Consider the following 21154-nt stretch of genomic DNA (forward strand, 5'->3'; position numbering starts at 1 on the left):
CACGTGCTACTGTGGGCGACGTCAGAGCACATATTTCTACGTAGAGAAGCGACGTCAAAGCACTGACAACTACGTAGGGCCTTTCCTTGTTGTACGACGTGCCCTCCTTCTTGGGACGCGCGCCCGCGAGACGAAGGGCAAGCGGCGTTCAGCTTGAAATTTGACCTATTTCCGCGGCGCGTATTGCAAATTTTGGCAGACGTGATCGTGAACGCCCATTGTATGCATTGCGCTCGTCAGCTCAAAGTGGTCAGAACTGGTGAGGTGCCCTTTAAGACGAAAGTGTTTTATCGCGGGGTCCACCACGGCTCCACTGACGTATTTCAGTCCCAGATGTGACGTTATAAAGTATACACTAACACATGGCTAAAAAAAAGCTTCCGTTATTGGGAGTCGAACCTACGACCCCTCGCACCGCAGCGCGCGGCGCGAAACCCCTCGGCCACAGGGCGTAAGTTGTCCAGGTTACTAACAGCGAGCTATTTATATACACCATTTACCGTTAGCGATACTGAGAGCTCGGTGGCTTCAGCGTGTCTTTATCACTAGCGAGATGGCGCGAAGGGCGCGCAGGGCGCGCTTTAAAGGTCGTCGCCCCGTGCATTGCTATGCGAGTGCACCTCCACAGGGGGCGTCTCTCGTGCGCGCGCTTATCTCGTGATGTGGGCGGTTTGTATGTCCTGTGCTTCCACGCAAGTTTCCGTTTACAGAGAGCACGAAGGTCACTTCGCTTGCTGCAGCGGCCGTGTTTCCGAAAGGAGCGCGCTGCTCACACAAAAAGAAGCAACAATTGTGATGGTTGTTAGTTCGCGCTCGTCCTGTGTATGTTCTTTTCGCGCGTCCTTTGTGCTTTCGACGCGCTGCAAGTTTCGAGCTGTTTGCCTTCGCGTGACATCAAAATTTGTTGCTACAGTTGAAACCCGCAATAACGCAATCGGCGAGGAAAGCACAAAATTTCGCTCTTGCGGGAATTTCGTTGGCGCGAGAATGCGGCAGAAAAGACATGGAATTTACAAAAAACATTTTATTTCCAAAAGTCAGAAAGTTCGCTTTGGCGGGCCTTACCATGCAGCAATTTCATGCCTCTCGATCGGGAATCTCGTTTGCCACGGCACAAAGTTCGCCCCATGCACTGGTCAGTGACGGCGGCACTGCGCTGTCACCAGTACCGTCATCAAGTGCGCCTACAGGCGAACCTTCTTCCGGCTCCACTGGATCAGCGCGGATCAGCGCAGAATCGTGGACAGCGAGCTGCACGCAACGCCGAATTCTTCGGCGATGTCCATTTTTTTTTTGCCCTTTTACACCTCACTGATTATTGCAGCCTTATCTTCCAGCGTGATGAACTTCCGCTTTTTCGTTGTAGGCGGCATCTTCGCAGGCAGCGAAATCAGTCGAAGCAATCGCAACACAGTTCACGTTGCACCAAGCAACCAAGCAAACGCTCCTCAAATGGCACCACACACGCGACCATGTGCGCGCAAAGCCGACAAAGCCAAGTACAGACGAATTGTAAAGCGCGAACAGGGTACTTGGACAGACAGAAAAAACGAGGACGGGCGCTAACTTCCAACTGATTTTATTAAGCAGAATCGAACATTTATATATGGCACAAAATGCAAAAGATGAACATGTGACAGAGGATGCGGTAAGCGACAAAACGTTAAGGCAGACGCTGCGCAATCAAAACCAAACAAAACAAAACATGAAAAAACAAACCGGTCAGTGCGTGCGTGCGCCAGTGCTTCCTAGGAAACTTAATTCCTTGTCAGAGAGGGCTACGGATGGCTTACTAACACACATAAAGGATCTATATTACTCCCTGCCGCACGAAGAGTTATTAGAATGCATAACGGATAACATAGACACATTTGGCCAGTTGAATTTTCAGTTAAAAACGGGCATTAGAGCACAAAACTTCCTAGACTTGGTTTCGATGTATCTCACGTCTACGTACGTGGATTGGGATGATCGGGCTTATCTACAGAAAAATGGAGTGTCAATTGGTTCATGCATAGCTCCATTACTGAGCGATTTGTTGTTGGCTAAAATGGGCAGGTCATTGAAAGAAAAGTTAGTCGGTACTCCTGTAATCAATGTATTCAGATACGTTGATGATTTTCTGGTTCTTCTAGCTGTCTGTGCCGATAGCCCCCGGCTATCGGCACAGACACTAGGTTTGTTCGAAGTGTGTCTCAAGCCTCTACTGCTGACACATGAGATGCCCGAGAATGACACATTAGGATTTTTAGATTTGAGGCTGTTTTTTGGAGAGCATCAAATTTGCTGGTCCTACGAACCACGTGCGCAGAAACCACTACTTCCTTTTTCTTCTGCGCACAGCAAGATAGTGAAGAGAGGCATAGCAAGCACTTGCCTCCTAAACGCTTCGCACAAATCTTGCAAACATAACATTTCTGCGAGCTTCAATGCGCAGGTAGCCCGGCTCAAGGCTTCAGGCTTTCCAGAGGCTTTCATCGCGTCGGTAGCAGAATCCATCTACCGGACCAGTAAGGCAGGACGGGAGAGGGAGCAAGCTCTGGCCGCGGGTAGCACAACTCAACAGCGGGAAAAGATAGCTGTTGTTCCGTATAAGCATCAAATATCCCACATACTTAAAAATATTGGAAAACGCGCTGGCATTCGTGTAGTTTTTCCTGCCCCCTTTAAGCTAATCAGTCTTGCGAAATTCACCAGCCCCCTGAGGCAACAGTCGTCTGCCGCATGTGGCGTGAGGCACAGGACCAGGTACGTGCAATGCGCACGTGAAGTTGTGTACAAGGTTCCTCTCTCCTGTGGTGCATGCTACATCGCTCAGACGGGTAGGTGTATTAATGACCGGATAAGGGAACACGCTAACAACGTAAAAAATGGCAAAGACGGGTTTCTGGCACAACACTGTACGTCTTGTAAATGTTCACCCCTTTTTGAGCGCACAGTCACTGTGTATAAACACAGGAATGATCGCACCCGAATGATTGTTGAGGCTGCGCAGATGGCAAGCGAGCATGACATGTGTGTTAGTAAGCCATCCGTAGCCCTCTCTGACAAGGAATTAAGTTTCCTAGGAGGCACTGGCGCACGCACGCACTGACCGGTTTGTTTTTTCATGTTTTGTTTTGTTTGGTTTTGATTGCGCAGCGTCTGCCTTAACGTTTTTTCGCTTAGCGCATCCTCTGTCACATGTTCATCTTTTGCATTTTGTGCCATACATGTTTGATTCTGCTTAATAAAATCAGTTGGAAGTTAGCGCCCGTCCTCGTTTTTTCTGTCTGTCCAAGTACCCTTCGCGCTATACAATTCGTCATGTCATACCAACTAGCCCAGGGGTGCTATCCTGGACTTGCGCCATTTTCTGTCGAATTTGACGTAGGCGTGACGTGTACACAATGATGACGCAAACGCATGAAATGCTTGCGAAACGTGACGTGAAGTGGACATAAAATACAAAGAAACGCGCAATTAAGTAACATTTTGTTTCTGTAATTGTAAATGCAACAACAAAAAATAAACGGAAACTGAAGCATTTAGTTTTAAAGTCGTGAAGCGGACGATATCGTCTGCAATTCAGCGCCATATTTGGAGATGAGTGACAAAGCCATAGTAACTTTTTTAGCCAATAAGTGAGCGAGCCAAGCCAGCGTCGACATTGCAGACATCGTTATTTCGCTGGTTGTTTTGTGTAGGTGTTCTGTGGTTATGTCGGCAGATCGCGAACAGTGGGCCGCGATGTTGCATTTTTTCACCGATCGTCCCTGTATGGGGAGGGTGGTTTGCAACTTACTACCGGAGGTACGATGGGAGCCGTGACAGACGATGACAGAGCGCCTTTACCGCCTGGGCCCTAGCAGCAGGCCGCCGCCGGAGTGGCGGCAGCTCGAGCTCGAGGCGCGGAATGACGGTGCAGTCAGGTAAGCTTGCGTTTCACTCGGGTGGTGTTGAAGTTTCAGCTATGCACATGCTTATTGCAGGAGAACAGGCGGATGGCCGTTCGATTTGGTGACGCACGTTTCGGTGGACGACGCCCGCATCGTTACAAGTATGCGCGTCGACCCCGTCTTGGGCTGCGGTGGCCCTTCGTTCCCAGGGCCCGCGGCGTCCAGAAGCGCTATAAGGAGCTGCACAGCATTGTAAGTATTAATAATGCCCACTCTGTTCCTTCTGTCTTTTTTGTTGCGGTGACTGTTCCGCGTCTTGGTTATCTTAAGTAATGTGCCAACTAGCCCAACAGCCAGCTGAGTTATTTATAACGTCTCCGATGCCGAAGTATCTTCCTGAACTGTCGTGATCATTAAGATGGTGCTATATGTTTTGCTGAGGATGCGTAATGACTACTGTAAGTAAAAGTTACAATCATGTAAATATACATAAGCAGAAGCAGTAAGAGTTAAGTTTCAGGACCTCGCGTTACGCGCGATCAGTTGAATCTGAAAGATAAAGTGTAGGCGAATCGCAATCCACAGAAGTGATGCACCTCCGAAGGTGTTAACTGTGGAAGGTACTTCCACGTTGCTTACAACATACGGAGAAGAAGTGCATAATGGCCACAATAAAGAAGAGGAATTGTAGTATTTCATGCAGTTGATGTTACATTGGGCTGGAAACACTAAGAAGTGCACAAACTGCATTCAAAGAGATGTCTTTTATGCAGATGTGCTGGTTTCAAAACTGGCTGGTACAATATTAGAGGCATCCTTTGTTGTTGTTGGCAGCACTGAATGATAAGACAATGATGTAAGCAATGAGACAACTTGACTGCTTTTTATTATTGCAAGGATGATGAATTGACTCACAATGATGAATTAACAGAAGAAGATCAATTGACTCACAATACATTATGAAATATCATGTATTACTCTTGCATGTAAACTTTTATAGTCCACCAGAGAAACCAGGACAGAAAGTAGGTACACAGTGCTGTGCCCACGTTGCCCCTTTCGGTACTGGTTCGTTTTGTGCCTATAAGCGTGTACATAGATTACCAACCACAGCAAGCTTGTCCTCTTGCATGTACGAGTGGCTACTACATGAATAGAGCTTTTGTACACACCTGCCAGACTCGTACAGTCATCACAGGTGTTCGCATTGTGAATAAAGTGCCGAAAACAATGCTCTGGAATGGTATTCAATGTTGCATGCACTGCTGCAAAATAACACAGGCTGTTTACAGAGTCACTATGGTCTCAACAAACTAGTCCTGCTATGATTTGCGGCAGAAACTGAGCATGCTTTTGCCTAAATGCTTGGTACAATTAGCATGCTCTCAATGAACGAACACAATGAAGGTTTTGTCAGAATACAATTCCTGCAAGAACACAAGTACAGGGGATAGGTATAGGATCGAATACAATGCAAGTGGCTACTTTGTCATGAGAAACAGCAAGAGCTTATGTGTTTCACGTTTCTGTGCACATCTCGCAGGAATGTAAACCCCATTACATCGAGTCGTCCCCAGCTGTCAACCACTACAGAGCGTGATCCTGCCTTTGCCTACCCGCCTGGTTCATGTCTACTGCAGCCGTATCGTCGCTATTGTTGTTGTAAAGGTCCGCATATTCTCCATCGAGTTCTTCAGTGCAAGGGATGTCGTCTGGCTCAGGCAGCTGCTGCCAAACACCGAGGTTGTGAAGCACGACACAAACTGCGATGATCTTCGACGTGAAGAGTGGGCCATAGTACAGTGTTCTGTACCTCTGCAAGCACCGAAAGTGGGCCTTGAGGACTCCAGTGCACAGTTATACGACGCACCGCAGTGAAGAGTGGGTGCGGTGGAATCGGGCAGCAGAGGATTCTGCAGGATGTGCTCCAGGGATGGGGTTAAGCAGCCAAGGTTGAAGCGAGTATGCACTATCACCTGTGGAGGACAGTGTTCCAATTAGCATAATATGAATGTATACATTAATATGTACTATTCCTTTCTCACTTCTTTTAACTTATTCGAAGACATCGTGTCACTGATATGCACTGCTTTCCTTTTTTTACAGCTAGACATATTCACAGAATTGCTTGTCTGGTTAGGTTACATAATTACGGCTTTTGAAATGCTCCAACGAAAAAATGGCTTTATCAACTCAATTCCTTCGTCAGGAGGAATGACAACGAAGCTACTGAACTGCAGCCCTTAACTTCTTTCATAGAAAAGAAGAGCGAGTGACAGAAGGCGCATCTTCTTTGGTGGTAAGGGTGTTGTTCTTTCTTTTGGGACTGATGTGCGGCTGCAGACGGTCAGCGCATTCAAGGCTTGGTTTCCCTTAGATTTTTTTTTGTGCTTAGGCCGTCAATGAGACGTGACAGCAGGTTTCTTTTGCAACCGTTTGAGTTGTTTTTAGTGCTTTTTATGAACCATGACTGAAATACCTTTGAGTTGTCAGTTGACTTATTTTATTGCTATATAGCACATGGCTGTGCTTGCTTATTTGTATTTTTTATACAAGTTGTCCTTTCTACACATAATTGTATTTATGAATGTACAACATCTATGGCAGTTGTATTTGATGTATTCTTTTTTTTAACATAGCCTCAGATTGTAGCATTTTCTGTATCATCGCATGCTTACTATTTATTATTTCACCACTTTATAACAAAGGATCATACAATCTCTTCATGAAAGTTTATTTCATGCTTGACCTTTCTATTGCACTAGTAGTCTTTCCCATGACCATAGAAAGACAAGTTGCAATTATACAATGAGAGCAAGTCGAATTATTCTGTGCCGCCTCGGGTCTCAGTATGACTTGTTTTCTCAAATGTGTGAATGAGAGAATTTTCATTCAAGGGAACACGAGTGCCACTAAAGTAGATAGTGTTCGACCAAGGTAGCTGCCAGTAATAACATACAGGGCAGAAATTTGGACAAAGAGACTTGAGTAGTTAAGAACCATGCAGCGTGTAATAAAATTACAATGAATAATGTTTTTGCTACACTAAGACACCACACAAGCATTCTCACGCTTGCATACCAAGCAGCTATTCGCCAACCTGGCCACGGCGTCCACTGCCCAGTCCTGGCTCGCGGTGGATGTCTTCCACATAAAGGCTTCGTGCACGGGCCCCGAGTGCGAGGGCGGTCATCGGCAGGGTTGGTCACATAACTGCAGAGTGTTGTTTGCATTGGAAGGAAGTCGGTAACAGCAATACAACCAGCTACATGCAGAACAACTGTAACTGTGTGGTCCAACGCACTTATTTCTCTCGAGTTGCTTTCGGAGCGCAGCTTCGACAGCTGTATCTTTCATTTCATATGTGGCAGTTACTGCATGTCTGCATATCACTGTTTATGAAATTAGAGCGCAATCAGCACGTTTGATTTCCTTTCATGCATTATTTTTCTTAAAAGCTACCACGATCAAGTATGAAGCTCGATGAACTTTTTATGGTGTCACGTCACCCCTGCCAAAACTAAATAGTGACGGAAATTCCGTTTACCGCTACTACTGCGTTCTTTTCTATCACTGCAGTTGGAGCCACGGCAAATGTCGTTAAAATACTGGAGAGTGGCGAAAAGCTGTCTTTCACGTTCCTCATTTGCATTGTACTAACAGCATGCGCGAGATTGAATAAGATGAAATTTGTTCTCACCACCATGACGCTGAGGGCGTAAAAGTTCTTGCGGCAAAAGTAAGCATCCTTGTTGCCATGGTCCTTTTCATACGGCCCACTTATGCACACGAACGTGTCGTCGACCACCTCAACGCAGCCTTCAAATCTTGCATCTATGTGGACAAAGCCTCCCTTTTGGCAGGGAGGGCGATCCACTCATTGCCGAGGCGCTCGACGATCGCTTCCATGACAGCATGAATCGTGAGACCCACACTGGACTAGCTCGTCGCCACGTCCTCGTTGTTCGCGATCGCGTCGTGGTAACTGCCGGTGGCGAACAAGCAAAGGGCGCAAAGCACTTGTAGCTCAACAAAAACAACAACAACGGTCGGGGCTGTTCTCGTGTCCGTACGCTGCCTCTCCAGGTCCTGGCGAAGCTCCCCGCACAGCCATCGCAGTGTCCTTCGTCAGCCGGCACCACAGTTGAAATAATTGATCGGTCATCACAAAAGCATCGCGGTACTCGCGATGCTTCCTGCAGCTCCAGCCACTACACAACAAAGGGCAGCGCCATTTTTCTTCGCTTATCTAGCGTTCTCTTGCGGCGAGAACCGCAAATTCGAACAAGCCAAATTAAACAATAACCTTTTATTTTAACAAGCAGGCTTGATGTACAACACTTTATAATATTACTAACCGAAAACGTGCTTGTAAAGTAACTCACGGAATGACATCTACACATACGTATGTGAGGCTGCATATCGAACAAGCAACTCAATTTACAACAATATGGCGGCCAATTTTGGGCACTTCATCGTTCTCACATTTTAAGCTGCAAATTTGGCAGGATGCAACGTCACGCAACGTCAATTTGACGCTACAAAAAGTGAGATCCTGTGACGCAATGGGCGCCATCAGTGCGATGTCCAATCGTGTTGCAGACATGGCGGCTCTTCGTCAAGCGAGCAGTAGTTTCGATAAACCGCAAGTTGACCGTAGGCACAGCTCAGTACCATATTTCGGTTTCGTTGTTTCACCCAAACCTTTATTTCTACATGACAGAGTACGGCGAAGCGTTGCTTCGGAAAAAATTTACTATTTTTTGGCACGTTACGTCATCGCGGATTCCTGTGTCGTAACGCCATTGCAGCGCCACAATGCGAACGACTTCGCGTGACCAATCAAATCATCAACATGGCGGAATTTGACAACATGGCGGAATTTGACAATGTCCAGAATAGCACCCCAAGCCGCTACCCTTCCAAGCACAGAGCCAAGCCAACGAACGAAACTCCATGCTGAATGTGGATTTGGCTACGTAGTCCGCGATAACGAGCAGGTGTTTCGGCAAGCCATCATCATCATCATTGTCGCCAGCTTTGTTTTTTTGTAAACAATGATGGCGGCTGCTTCTCAAGTGCGCTGTAGCGATAGTTTTGCACAATATAAGTGTAGCATGAATGCATTTCAACGGTTTTCGAATGTAGTTAATGTTGCGAGAGTAGATAATTTGTGCACTCGTGTTTCAAAAATTTCGTTATTGAGAGACTGCGGTATGAATATCTTTCGTAGTCGCGAGTTACCAAATGCACTGACTCCTATGGGCGTTCGCCGGGCTCCAAAAATATTTCGTTGCGGTGAGAATTTCATTCCCTCGGGATTTCGTTATCGCGGGTTTCGACTGTATAGCATTCATTGCTATAGCAACACAATGAACACTCAACTACCCCTGTAAAGACATGTTTCAGTTTCTTGTTATACCGATTCCTATGAAAGGGGGATCAGCCATGTTTTCATAGCAATTCTATGAACAGTCCCGACGTGTTTTTGCTGTCGCCGTCACGTCCCTCCCGTATGAAGTCCAAATTGATAAAATCCCCCGCGCATCGTATTTTCTACCGCGGGTAAAAGCGCGCGAGCGGGGGCGACGAACGCGGCCGAAGCAGATATCAAACGAGCTGGCCCATTTCCGTCGCTCGGCGGGTGCATGCGATAACATCACCCCGCTCGGGAGGACTGCCGTCAAAGCAGACAGCAAACCACGATGTGACTATGACGCGCCGTAGTTGAGGGCTCCGGAAACTTCAACCATCTGGTGTTCGGTCACGTGCATTGACATCGCACAGTGCCGGGGCTTCTAACATTTCACCTCCATCGAAATGCGACCGCCTTGCCCGGGATCGCACCCGCGACCTTCGGTTCAGCAGCCGAGCACCGTGAGCACTGTACTGTAATGAACGCTGATGTATGAAATGTATCGGGATGACCGCAACTGCGTACAAAATTATAGACAACTCAATTAGTATTATTAGATTAAGATCGTATGAAGACAACGTTGATTTATAACGGCACATAGCCATCACTGTCCAACTCTTACCATCGTATCTGCATGCGACATTTGCCTATAATAAGCCGGCAGTAGCCACCACTGAGCCAGCATCAGGCATCGTTTAGCCGGCTGTATGCATTGCTAAGCTGTGCTTCTAGCATGCAAGTAAACACGGTTTGCCAGAACACCGGCGACCGACTATTTGTGTACAAATCGCATGGTTTTAGGCTGGGCTGTAGGGTACGCCAAGGCGTGTTCTCGCATATCAAAAATTGCACTCGCTGTTATTTTGAAATATTTATTACAATAACAGAAAGATTCCACTGCCAAGAAATGGCTCCGACAGGAAGCAGCAAACTAATTTGGCGAGCATGCGCACACTACTTCAAGTTCGTTGCACGTGATCACCTGCGCAGGAGGCGCTGACCTGCGCAACGATGAAATTTGTAGCTCGGTTTACGAATTAGAAGATTCACACATATGCAATCACGAAGAATGGCGGCACTACTTTCAAATAAAAGAAATTATCCCAAGAATACCATTGTTTCTTTGGAGTAAGCCATGAGCTGTTACTAGAATTATTCTAAGCAGCGCCTTTCTCAAAACCGCGTGCCACCCCTTGTTTCAGCAATACGGTCAGCATAGATCCCTTGATGCCAACAGCGCATGCTATGGCACGACGCTCAAGTCTCTCCTCAGTCGTTGCGAGCTAATCTTTCGCCTTTTACTAAAGGTTACCGTGGGGAGGGACCGTAATGAGCCTTCAGGCCAATTTTTGGAAGGCCTTGCCTTTTCGGGTGAGGCCTAGAACACTAATCCAAAGGAAGAAAATTACACCATTTCCCGCTAAAGGGGACCATGAGGCGATGCGAAGCCGGAGCACTTGCACGATCGCGTTCCGTTGGCGATCTTTGGGCATGCTACCGACCTCGCGTCGTGGAACGCGAAGAGGAACACTGCGCGCGTCTTGTCTTCCCTCTAGCCTGGCCGTTAATTCTCACAGGGCGAGCGGGGAACGCAGTGGGCAGGCGTGCGAGAGGGGGGCAGCGTAGGAGAGGAGAGAGAGGGGGAGGGGACGCGCATGCGCTGGTGCTCATCGCGGCGTTGCGCAGAATTTCGGCATGTCTAGCCCGCGTTTCAGAGGAAGAGTGGAAAGGGGGAGGGGAGAGAGAAAGTGGAGAGGGGGAAGTTGAGAGCGGAGGGGAGAGAGTGAGTGGAGAGGGTATGCGCATGCGCAGTAAGGGTGGTCACGCCGCACACCACCACCACCGGATTGAACTCCGCCATACACTGCAAACTGGTTTGAGCCTTTTAGGGAGTTTTGGGCTCGTTGCGCAGCGTGCATCCTAAAGGTACTACGCAAAACCCCCTTCGAAAGGAGGTTCAAAAGGAGGGAGTGATTAGACAGAAAGAACTAAGGAGGTAAATTTGTGTTTTTATTGAACTCATTTTGAGGGCTTGAACGGAGCGCATTGGAAGTTTTTCTTGTTCTTTTGAGAGCTTTTAAAGCCTCCTTTTGGAGGTAAAGTTGGTGTTTTTATGTAACCCATTTTGGGGGCTTGAACAGAGCGCATTGAGAGTTTTTCTGCTTCTGTTGAGAGCTGTTAAAGCCTCCTTTTATACGAGGCCCTAGAGCGGTCGCGAAATGAAAAATAAAGTATATTTTAGGCACTATATTACGTTTACCGGCCAATTTCCGCTACTATTCATCACTAGGACATAATAGAAAATGGACATCAAAGTATTTATGCACAACCATGACATTTGCATACAAGTACGCACGACACAGGAATCGAACTCGCGACCACACGCACTTAAAGCAAGCACTATAACGATTACACCACAGCGCCACCACTTGCAAGCTGGCTTTTTTCGTGGGCTTATATATGTACCAATGTACGTACAAAGCGGCTGCTAACCCGTCGGCACAACTTCGAACTTCTGTTCTTGTACCATCGGCGCGTGTTTGCTCTTGCGGAAGGTCAATACATAATTTGTGGGGCGTCATGCAGGCCGAGCCGATCGACGTAAACACCCTCGGCTCCGAATTCTCCGGTTCACCGTGTCGTGCCGCTATAAAAATTATAAACGTGTGCCCTCTTCGCTCGCGCTAAATTCGTGAATACCAGCGTGACAAAGGTATCTTCAGATGAGCGAACGTATGTGTATTCCATGAGCGTATGCTGTGGAGCAATTTTCGTTATTTCTGCAGCCGCGAACTGCGCGCGTCCAGATGCGGCAGCGTGTTATGAGCGGTTCGAAGACCGCCTGCGTTCTCATATGAAAGTTACACACGCAGATGCCCGACTTAGAAGAACATTGTAACGCGCCTACATTTTAAGTGCATTTAATGCGCACGTACTGCCGCGAGCTGCACGCAGGGGTAGCAGCGCGCTCTGAGCAGCTGAACAAAAATCTGTTTCCGCAATTAGCGCTTATTCGCAATGCACTCTTTAGCGCGGACCGCCTGCGTTCGCATATGAAAATTACACACGCAGAAAATTCCAGAGTTACAAGGACATTGTAACGCACCTACATAAAGTGCGTTGAATGCGCGCGTACAGCCGCGAGCTGCACGCAGCTAGGGGCAGCAGCGCCTTCTGAGCAGCTGAACGCTTATCTATTTCCGCAATTAGCGCTTATTCGCAGTACGCTTTAGCACGGCATTCAGTGATTCTCTATAACGCATATTCAGTATTTATTTGCTTTCATACTCGGACACTACCTACATTTCTTACTAATTAGCTTTTATTGTTAAGCATCACGCCACCGCGTTAAAGCGAATGCCTAACGCGTGCCCCAATGTCAAGGACAACCTCCCCAGTTTACCAGTGACGGGTCTCCCACAAAACAAAAAAGTTAATGTACTTGCACTTCTCTCTTGTGAACGTCCATGTGTACTTGGCACTCCCCTCAGACAGATGATGCAGTACCCATTAAAAAAAGCATATACCCTCTTCCTCAATGGAACAGCTGTTCTTGAGAAAATATGGTTCTGTTGAATGACTTCACCACAGCAGCAGAGAGGTTGGCTTGTTTGCAATTCAGAATTTCACAATCGTAACACAGAAACACGAGGACTGTAGCAAATAGGCAGAAAACTGGAAAAACTATCATATGTGCACTCCCTCGTCCACCTGCACACTACGTTAAACTTTATTTATACAACAGCAACCTTCAATTATACTACTATTGATAAAAGATCACCCAATCTACGTTAGAACATAGCGATGACTTTCTGTCTTTCTGTTGCCTATCTTCTACAATGTGTCATAATCTGTGAATCATCTGTTCAATGTGTTTGGTAATAAAACACAAGCAGTTACATTGAGCAGGCAGTGTTTCAGCAATTTGTTTTGCAAGCACAAATTCATTTCTTCAATTTGCATGCACGACAAGTAGTCATACTTCAATTGATACAAGAACCAGTGGTTGCAACATTTTATTGGAATCAAAACAGCAGCAGTTCTCGTGTCAATGTAAGGATATAGGTATATATTTCCATCGTCGTGCACAGAACCTACTCCCAAAACTGAACACGTGGAACAACATATACAGTACAGCCTAAGCACTATACATAATTCACAGCAGTAAAGCAATACGAAAGTAGGGTGTAAAATCTCATCATGATGCGCACTAACGTGTGCACTTCACCATGCCAGTATGTAAGTATAATCCAAAAAAATAAGCTACCCAAGGAACTTGGTGTCAGCCTACACACGAAGGCAACTAATTAGTACAATAAGGCTAGCATCACTTTTGGGAAATATGAAACCGTGTAGACAGGCAGTTGTACAGTTTTTTATTGCATTAGTTTGCCCTATGGCATCAAAACATGTCGCACATGATTTTGGATTTGAGTTTCCTACAAAAAAGCCCGAAATAGACCTGTGGTGTTGACTGTAGGTCCACTTACCAAGGTGCATAAAAGCATTCAGCAATGCCCACAAAATTACAAGGTTGCCTTCATATGTTGCTGTACATATTTACTCACAGATACCTTGAAGCCATCGTAAATTTCTGGAAGTGTGCTTGAGAACTTGTCGGCGTAATCACATGACTGCAACGTACCAATACTTCTCATATGCATAACAAGTACAGCCATGCTTCAATGTTTGTATGCCAGCTAGTGCCATCTGTAACTCAAAAGTTCATCCTTAATTCCTCACTTGATGGCTTACGCATAATTACCACATTGAAAATAATCCAAGCACCATGGCTGCAACGTCAACTTGCAATTAGGCAATCACAGGCACTAAATTAAAAAATTTTTGTAAATAGTGACTGGTCGCTTTGCACATTGGATCCTAGGACTTGATATGCCATGAGGATGAATAAAAATTGACCACACATATATAGACTGTGAAACAGTCAGGAGTTCAGTTCATAGGTAAGGAAAACGTGAAAACGAAATCAGAACACATAGCAACAAAGGGGACGGAACGACGCACTACTAACAAGTGAAGTTGAACATGTGCTTGGCTTTTTTAGTCATGTGCGTATATCTTTCTGTGGTTTTGATTACACTTCAGTTACTGGTAGCGCATTGTCCTGTCTGCCCCCTTCATTCCTCTATGGATGTGTGATTGTTTAGTCTTGTAATTTTTTCGTACTGTGTGTTTACATCTTTCTGTGGTTTCGATTAAACTTCAATTGCTAGTAGCACGTCATCCTGTCCCCTTCATTTCTCTGTGCTGTGATTTTTTTTTGCACCCTCTTTAACTATGAATATACACCAACTCGCCCAACTGCCCCTGTTAAGACTTATGTTTGCTGAATAACACTGGGTCCACTCAGCGTCTTTTTAAACAATGCGAAATTTTCAAATGCACACGATATCAGAAAGGTTGCACGCAGTATTGCGCATAACACTTTGCATTAATACCAGTGTTGGCCTAAATGTGGTAAGATGTACGAGCTGTTCGACATAGTGTAAAGTGAGGCACATCAGGGTGTTCCCACAATCATGGGTGTCGACAGGGGTTTGCACAAAGGGCACCTGCCGCCATCAAGACACACCAGAACTTGACCCCACCCAAGCTACACCAATGCTCTCCTGCTCACCAGGCCGACACGTTACGCCGCCTTGCACCCCCAAGACAAAATCCTGCCGACACTCATGCCCACAATACACTTGTATTGAACACAGACTGGTGGGCAAGCAACACTTGCTGCTTTGCCAGAAGTGTATTCCTGAAAATTACACAAAAAAGAAGTCCACTAAGATTTCTGTACACATAAAAATGAATGTCTTACCGAAGATTCGCACTTGACTATCCTTATTGCAGACATTTTGTCAAAACACGAAATAAATACAAAATTGAGATGCTGCTAAGTATTTCCTGTGAGCGTTTCACTTCGTGTGCACAGGGCGAAAAACAAACGGATGTAAAAAAAAATGCGAAACACCACCAGAAGTGTACTCTTGCCATGTTTACCATTATGTGGGTAGTTTTTGATGTCAGTAAAGTTATCATTATAAGTACACTTTAAAAGGGTTGTGAATGTTAGCAAGGTCTTGATTAACCGCACCTACTCTGTTTAGGAGTGAATATTGGGCAACTTGGCACTGAACCATGGCAAAAATAAACAGCGCACTTCTAATGAGGATAAACTAAGGCCTGGGCACAATAACAGCGCTTTCACCTTGTCAAATTGTGTCAACAGTCATGATACTATGTATTTACCTTGAAAACTATGGCAACATAATGCAAAACAGCAAATTAACGAGAGGGAATAAACAAAATGATTCAACAATCTGGTTCAACAGACTCAACAGCTGACTTATGTCAATGCGATTAAATTAGCCTTGCACATCTCCTAATGGCTAAGAATATGCACATGTAACCTTGGCAAATTCCACTGTTGATACGTGACCAATGAAGTTGCATTCCTTCCATGCCATTGAATGGCCCTTCCTTCTTTTCTGTTTTCACTGTTTTCTGATTTTCATTGTTTTCACTAGCGTAAATGTTCACCCTTTTTGATTTTGTCACTTTGCAGATGGCGTAGGTGTTTGCCTTTGAATGTGCACGTTTCTTCTGCTTTGTCTTTCCTGCTTCTTTTTGTATGCGTATATGTTTTGCCTTTGAACGTGCACACGTTTCTGCTGCTCTGTCTCTCTTTTTGCTCCACTGGGCCTTGTGCACTTCTCAAGCTACCATTGTCGCTTTTCACTTGAGGCCCTTTTTCTGTATTTTGCTGGAATAAACATTTATCCATTCATTCAATACCATAAAACGCATGTGCTTTACAATACACACTGCACTTAGCAGATGTCCGTCACATGATATGGCCGTCATTGTATAGATTTAACATGATTTATTCGTTCTAGCTAAATGAATCCAAGCTAATGATGTTAATGTACCTTGATATGCTATTTCACTGTTCCTTGATGCATATGTATGAAGGTACAGTGCTTACGTACCTTAATATGCTATTTCAGGAGACGGGCAGAGTGCGCAATGCACAATTGTTGCCGAAAAGTCTTTTCACTTCCTGACAATCTGTGCTTCGGTGGGTTCTCACAGTTGCATGGCGGGAGAAAGATGTCCAGGGTAGTTGACTGCATCCAAGGTAGATGCTGCAAAATGAGAGCGCACGGTCTTGTCACATGTCAATGTGCGCAAATTGACACGATGATGAAGGATTAAAACAAACAAATGAAGTTGGAGAAAAGAATAAATCGAAAACAAAGTTGTCCTTTATGCACATTCCTTCATGTGACAATGTGATAACCTTGGCCTTTTGCTCTAATGTATATTCCCTGAAAGCATCATGCCTCATTCGTGCTTTATCGCAGGCAAGAAAATTATATCGCGCAAACAACTTTATCAGGGCGCACTCCTGGGTCGAGTGACTGGTCGTATGAAGCATGAGTGATATTCACAGAAGTTCCAAAACATGCATCACACATCATTGCTATCTGAGTTTAACGACTTAAATGCGAAGCATTTGTTAAACACTCCTACGACTTTGAACGGATCTATCTACCTATCTATCTAGCCGCCTACGACTCATAGCTCGTGTGAGTGTTTCGTTAATGGGATGTATGCCAAAATTCGTGTGGCATGACACGACTGCATGAAGAACATGAATGATGGGTCTTAACTTGAAAATCATGCTATGCATTTCATTAACCACATGATTTACACGTCACTCCCTTGGTTCTCTTGCGACTGTTTCGTTAACTTGATATTTACCAAAATAGGTATGGCGTCACAAGAGTGTATGACGCACATAAACGACAGTTTCTAACGTGCAAATCATGACACGCTTCTCATGTATGGCGTTATTTTGACAACATGGTCTCGGGGGCGCTAGTGACCGTTTCGCCTGCTTCATATACACCAAAATTGGTATTGTGCAGTGTGACTGTACGTCCAACATAAATGACAGCTGGCGACATGAAAATAATGACATGCATGTCATGTACACACGCCACGCTCATGGTGCGCTCGCGGCCGGTTCGCTAGCTTGACATACACCTAAATTGGTATAGCGTGACGTGATTGTGCGACGAACATAAATGACATATAGTAACATGAAAATAACGACATGTATGTCATTTACGGCATGGAGCCTGGTGCACTCGCGTCCGGTTCTCTAACTTGATATCATACCAAGATTGGTATAGCGTGACGTGACTGTATGACGTACATAAATGACAGCTGGTAACATGGAAACAATGAATGACAAGCGTGTAATGTACGGCATGGGTTACATGCCACGCTCATGGTGCGCTGGCGGGCATTTCGCAAGCTTGACATGCCGATTTTACTTTTCCTTTTTTTGCTTTTCATTGCACTTTTCAAGCGACGCAATGTGCAGAAGGTCATCTACAGGTGCATAAGGGACGATAAGGGCTCGCAAAGAGAGAGAACATCAGTATTACTTACCATTTTTGTTCCTGACTGTGCCGAGCACGCAGAGTGCCCATCATCTGCTTGGTAATGCACAGCGGCACGCTTGCTTGAGTCGACAGGCCGTCGCGATTATCGCACTCGCAGCGCAGCATGTCGCACTGTCGTCAAACCACGCATATCACATCCAGCGGCGAGAACACAGTGAGGCTGCAGGCACAAAACGCGCACACACGACCGACACAGCTGATCGCTTGAGAAGTGGCGTTCGCAAGGCCTAGCTGGCGTAGCCGGCCTAGCTACGACGATCGCGCCGCCGCGGGAACGACTCCCTCCTCGCTTTTCTTTCTTTTTTTCTATGTTTTTTTTTTCTTCGCGCGTGCATGCGGCGCGAAGCTTTATCCCATTTCACTTCGGTAGCGCCTCGTCTGGCTTTCTTTTAACCTGGCGGGGGCGGGCCGCAGTAGGCTGCAGCCGCCAAGGCCAAAGGGCTTCCTCGCTTCCTCTCCAGCCGTTCGGGGGGTCTCGGGTATCTCTTTCTCTGGGCTATCTGTGCAAGGGATTTTTAGTGCGCTGAAGCATGCCGCCTCTTTCTTTTACTTCTTTCCCCCGCACAGCTGCATACATGCCCGCCAGCACTGAAGGCGTTATGGAAAGCTTCGGAAAAAATAGAGAAAACATGCCAGAGGAAATGAGATGGGAGTTTTTTGTTCTTGGAACTCCATTCGACGAATGGCGTCATATAGTGAATTTACCTCCTTTCTTCCACATAATTTCTTAACGAAGTGAAATTGAGGACGCAGAACTTTATTACACCCACCTCATTACACCCTAAGGGAGTACTGTCCAGATGAAGGTAGTATTAAGAAGGATTGTACCCCTTATAACGCCCAATTCGGCTAGTTTGCGTTTGCAGTGTAGATACTTCGCATCTAAAAACCGCCTACGCAAAATCTCCTTTGTGCTTTGTCTAAAGTGTCGAGCAAGCGTGGATGCTTACCTCAGGCACTACCGCTTGAGAGAAGAAAAAAAAACACGGAAAAAGGAAAGATACGGCCAGTTGCGTCGTGCTGACACAAAGCAGCATTTTAATGACGATAGTCTTTCCAGGGGAACTTAAACGCAGAAATTTTGGTCTGTCTTTCTGTCTGTCTGTCTGTCTGTCTTTCTGTTTGTCAGCACGTCACTCGATTCTGCCACCCGGCCAAAGTTGAACCACTTGCCCAAGGGCCAGCCATCTTGAACGGCTGACTAGGTTCATACTTGTGTACATTGTTGATCAAAAAGCAAACATTGCGCATATCTGAGGCTTAATATCGCTAGGCAATTATTATGTTGTGTGTTCCTTTAATAGAAAATGCATAGATACCTAATTCTAGAGAGCCTAGTTTCTTAAGCTGCGCTGAAAATGCGACTGCGCTGAAACTTGCCTTCCTCCGTGCCCTCTGCACGAGCTCATTGTTGTGTTTCGGTTTCGGTTCAGTATTGCACTGTACGAATGCCATGGGGCGCCGCTCTGGCATTCCTGTTTTATAAAAGAGTGTGTGGAGAGTACTCGTTGAGTGCGGACGTTTGTTCTGCTTCAGCGCTTTGTGCCAAACCGCGTGTTCGGGCTGGCTGGCGTCCCCGCCGGTCGCGTTGGTCACCGCCGGTCTTCGCCTGCTGGTGCGCCGGGACTACCAGCCCGCAACACAGCACTATGTTTCCTGACGTATTGCCAGATGGCGTCCATATCTCACGCAGCGCCTCTTCTATCGTCCTTAGACGACATTTGCAGCGAAGCACGCAGATACGCGGCCAATTTTTTTTAACGGTCGAGTGAAAGCGAAGGGCGATCGAAATAGGTCGCGAAGCTTCAGGCGAAACGCGGTTCAGCACCTATTACCAGCGACATCACCAAGGAGAGTTATAGCTCTGCGATATAAGCGCGACCAGGTGTGGAGGCAACAAACATTAACAACTAAAAACCAAGTTTTATACAAGAGCTAAAGAGTCTTTATGTCTTACAATTGACATATTTATTTTCCGAACATATTTATTTAGGTGCAATGGGCGAAGAATTCATGACAGTGCTTAATTATTACAAAAAAAAAAACATTTTTCTTATCGCCCTTTTAAGAAAGGCGCACACCATTATTATTCCGTGCAGCGCTTTCGTTGTATAGAATGGCGCGCTCGTAAAGTTCGTCTTCAGCGACACGCCCCCCATCACGTGTTTTCGTCTTTCGCACTTGTATGCGGTCTCTGAATTATTGTGGTCATAATTCAATTTTTGCTGTGCGCGGAATTACAAGGTGCGTTCCATCGTGGGTGAATGTGTTGAGTACGGTGCCCGACGGGCGCGGTGTTTTACGGAAGGATGCGGCTAACATTTCATGCCGAACGCTTTCCTCACTAGCCGTGTGCTGTGCAAGGATGCTATAGTAACACATGTGCGCCTGGCGACCCATGTGTACTAGATAAGACACCGGGGCAATGGTTCGGAGTAGTATGCTCGCTGGATTTTCATGGATCAGTATTCCTGCGGCCCGATTTCCTTCGCGAACACGCAATGTCTACTATATTTGCCGTTATCGGTGAGCAGATCGCTAAGTTATCTTTTGTGCTACAATTCGCATGCCTGTACAACTTACGCGTAAGGTTAAGTTATCACAGTATAAGGCAAAGCACAGTACGCGTAATGCCCAGGCACTTTAAGTGCTAATTACTACACTTGATTCTCATTGTGCACAGTGTTATGGAACTGCGTTATTGTGATCATTCAATAAAACCGAAATGTCATAATTTTGGCGTGACCGGGCCTCCTTTCTTTTTACTAAGAACTGAAGCACTGAAGAACTGAAGATAGATATTTGGTTCCGAAGAATAGTAAGAAGTGGCTGTTACTATCAGAGTGGGTCTTGTAATGCGCAGAAAGTGTTCGAGAAGGAGCCCTTGGAACGAAGCTTGCCTGCCTGGATCGCTGCCAAGCGCCTCAACATGCCGGAGGAAGAGAAGCTGCTGTTCCGCTACATCACCCACAACTTCGACGAAATCGCCAAGACGGAAAGCTTCTACGAGCTGGACGCCACGCAGCTGAAGGAGATACTGCGTGCCGACGTCATCAAGGCTGACGAGTGCGTATGGCGGCGCACACATTGCGCCCTTTGATTTACGAACCTGCTACTGCGCGAAGTGCACAGAAAGAGAAATTTGTCAATCATGTCGTTTTTAAGTAAATTACTTGGGTTTCAATTATGGTTTGCCTAACCGCGTCATAAGCCACGTCTTCATAAGCCAGAGAAGACGTGAGAACAATCGCAATAATCACAAAATACGAGGAATCCCCACTTCGGACCACGCACCGCAAGTCTACCACGAGCTTTGCGTGACGTTAATGATGCTTAAAAATTTCAGATCTGGGTTAAATTTCATAAATGAATAA

General features: G+C 46.1%; 1 protein-coding gene and 1 non-coding gene across 2 annotated transcripts in view; both read left to right on the forward strand.

The window, feature by feature from the left end:
• LOC119390535 (filaggrin-like) overlaps positions 1-21154 on the forward strand; it is a 58508-nt gene that overhangs the window by 14951 nt on the left and 22403 nt on the right. The window contains exon 4 of the mRNA XM_037658144.2: positions 20644-20846. Coding sequence (XP_037514072.1) covers positions 20644-20846 — 203 coding nt within the window. The remainder of the gene's footprint in view (positions 1-20643; positions 20847-21154) is intronic.
• Positions 10548-10671, forward strand: LOC119392061 (U5 spliceosomal RNA). Its single transcript, XR_005183653.1, has one exon. It is a non-coding gene; the product is annotated as a U5 spliceosomal RNA (small nuclear RNA).

The sequence above is a fragment of the Rhipicephalus sanguineus genome, chromosome 4 (assembly GCF_013339695.2).
Source record: "Rhipicephalus sanguineus isolate Rsan-2018 chromosome 4, BIME_Rsan_1.4, whole genome shotgun sequence".
Lineage (NCBI taxonomy): Eukaryota > Metazoa > Arthropoda > Arachnida > Ixodida > Ixodidae > Rhipicephalus > Rhipicephalus sanguineus.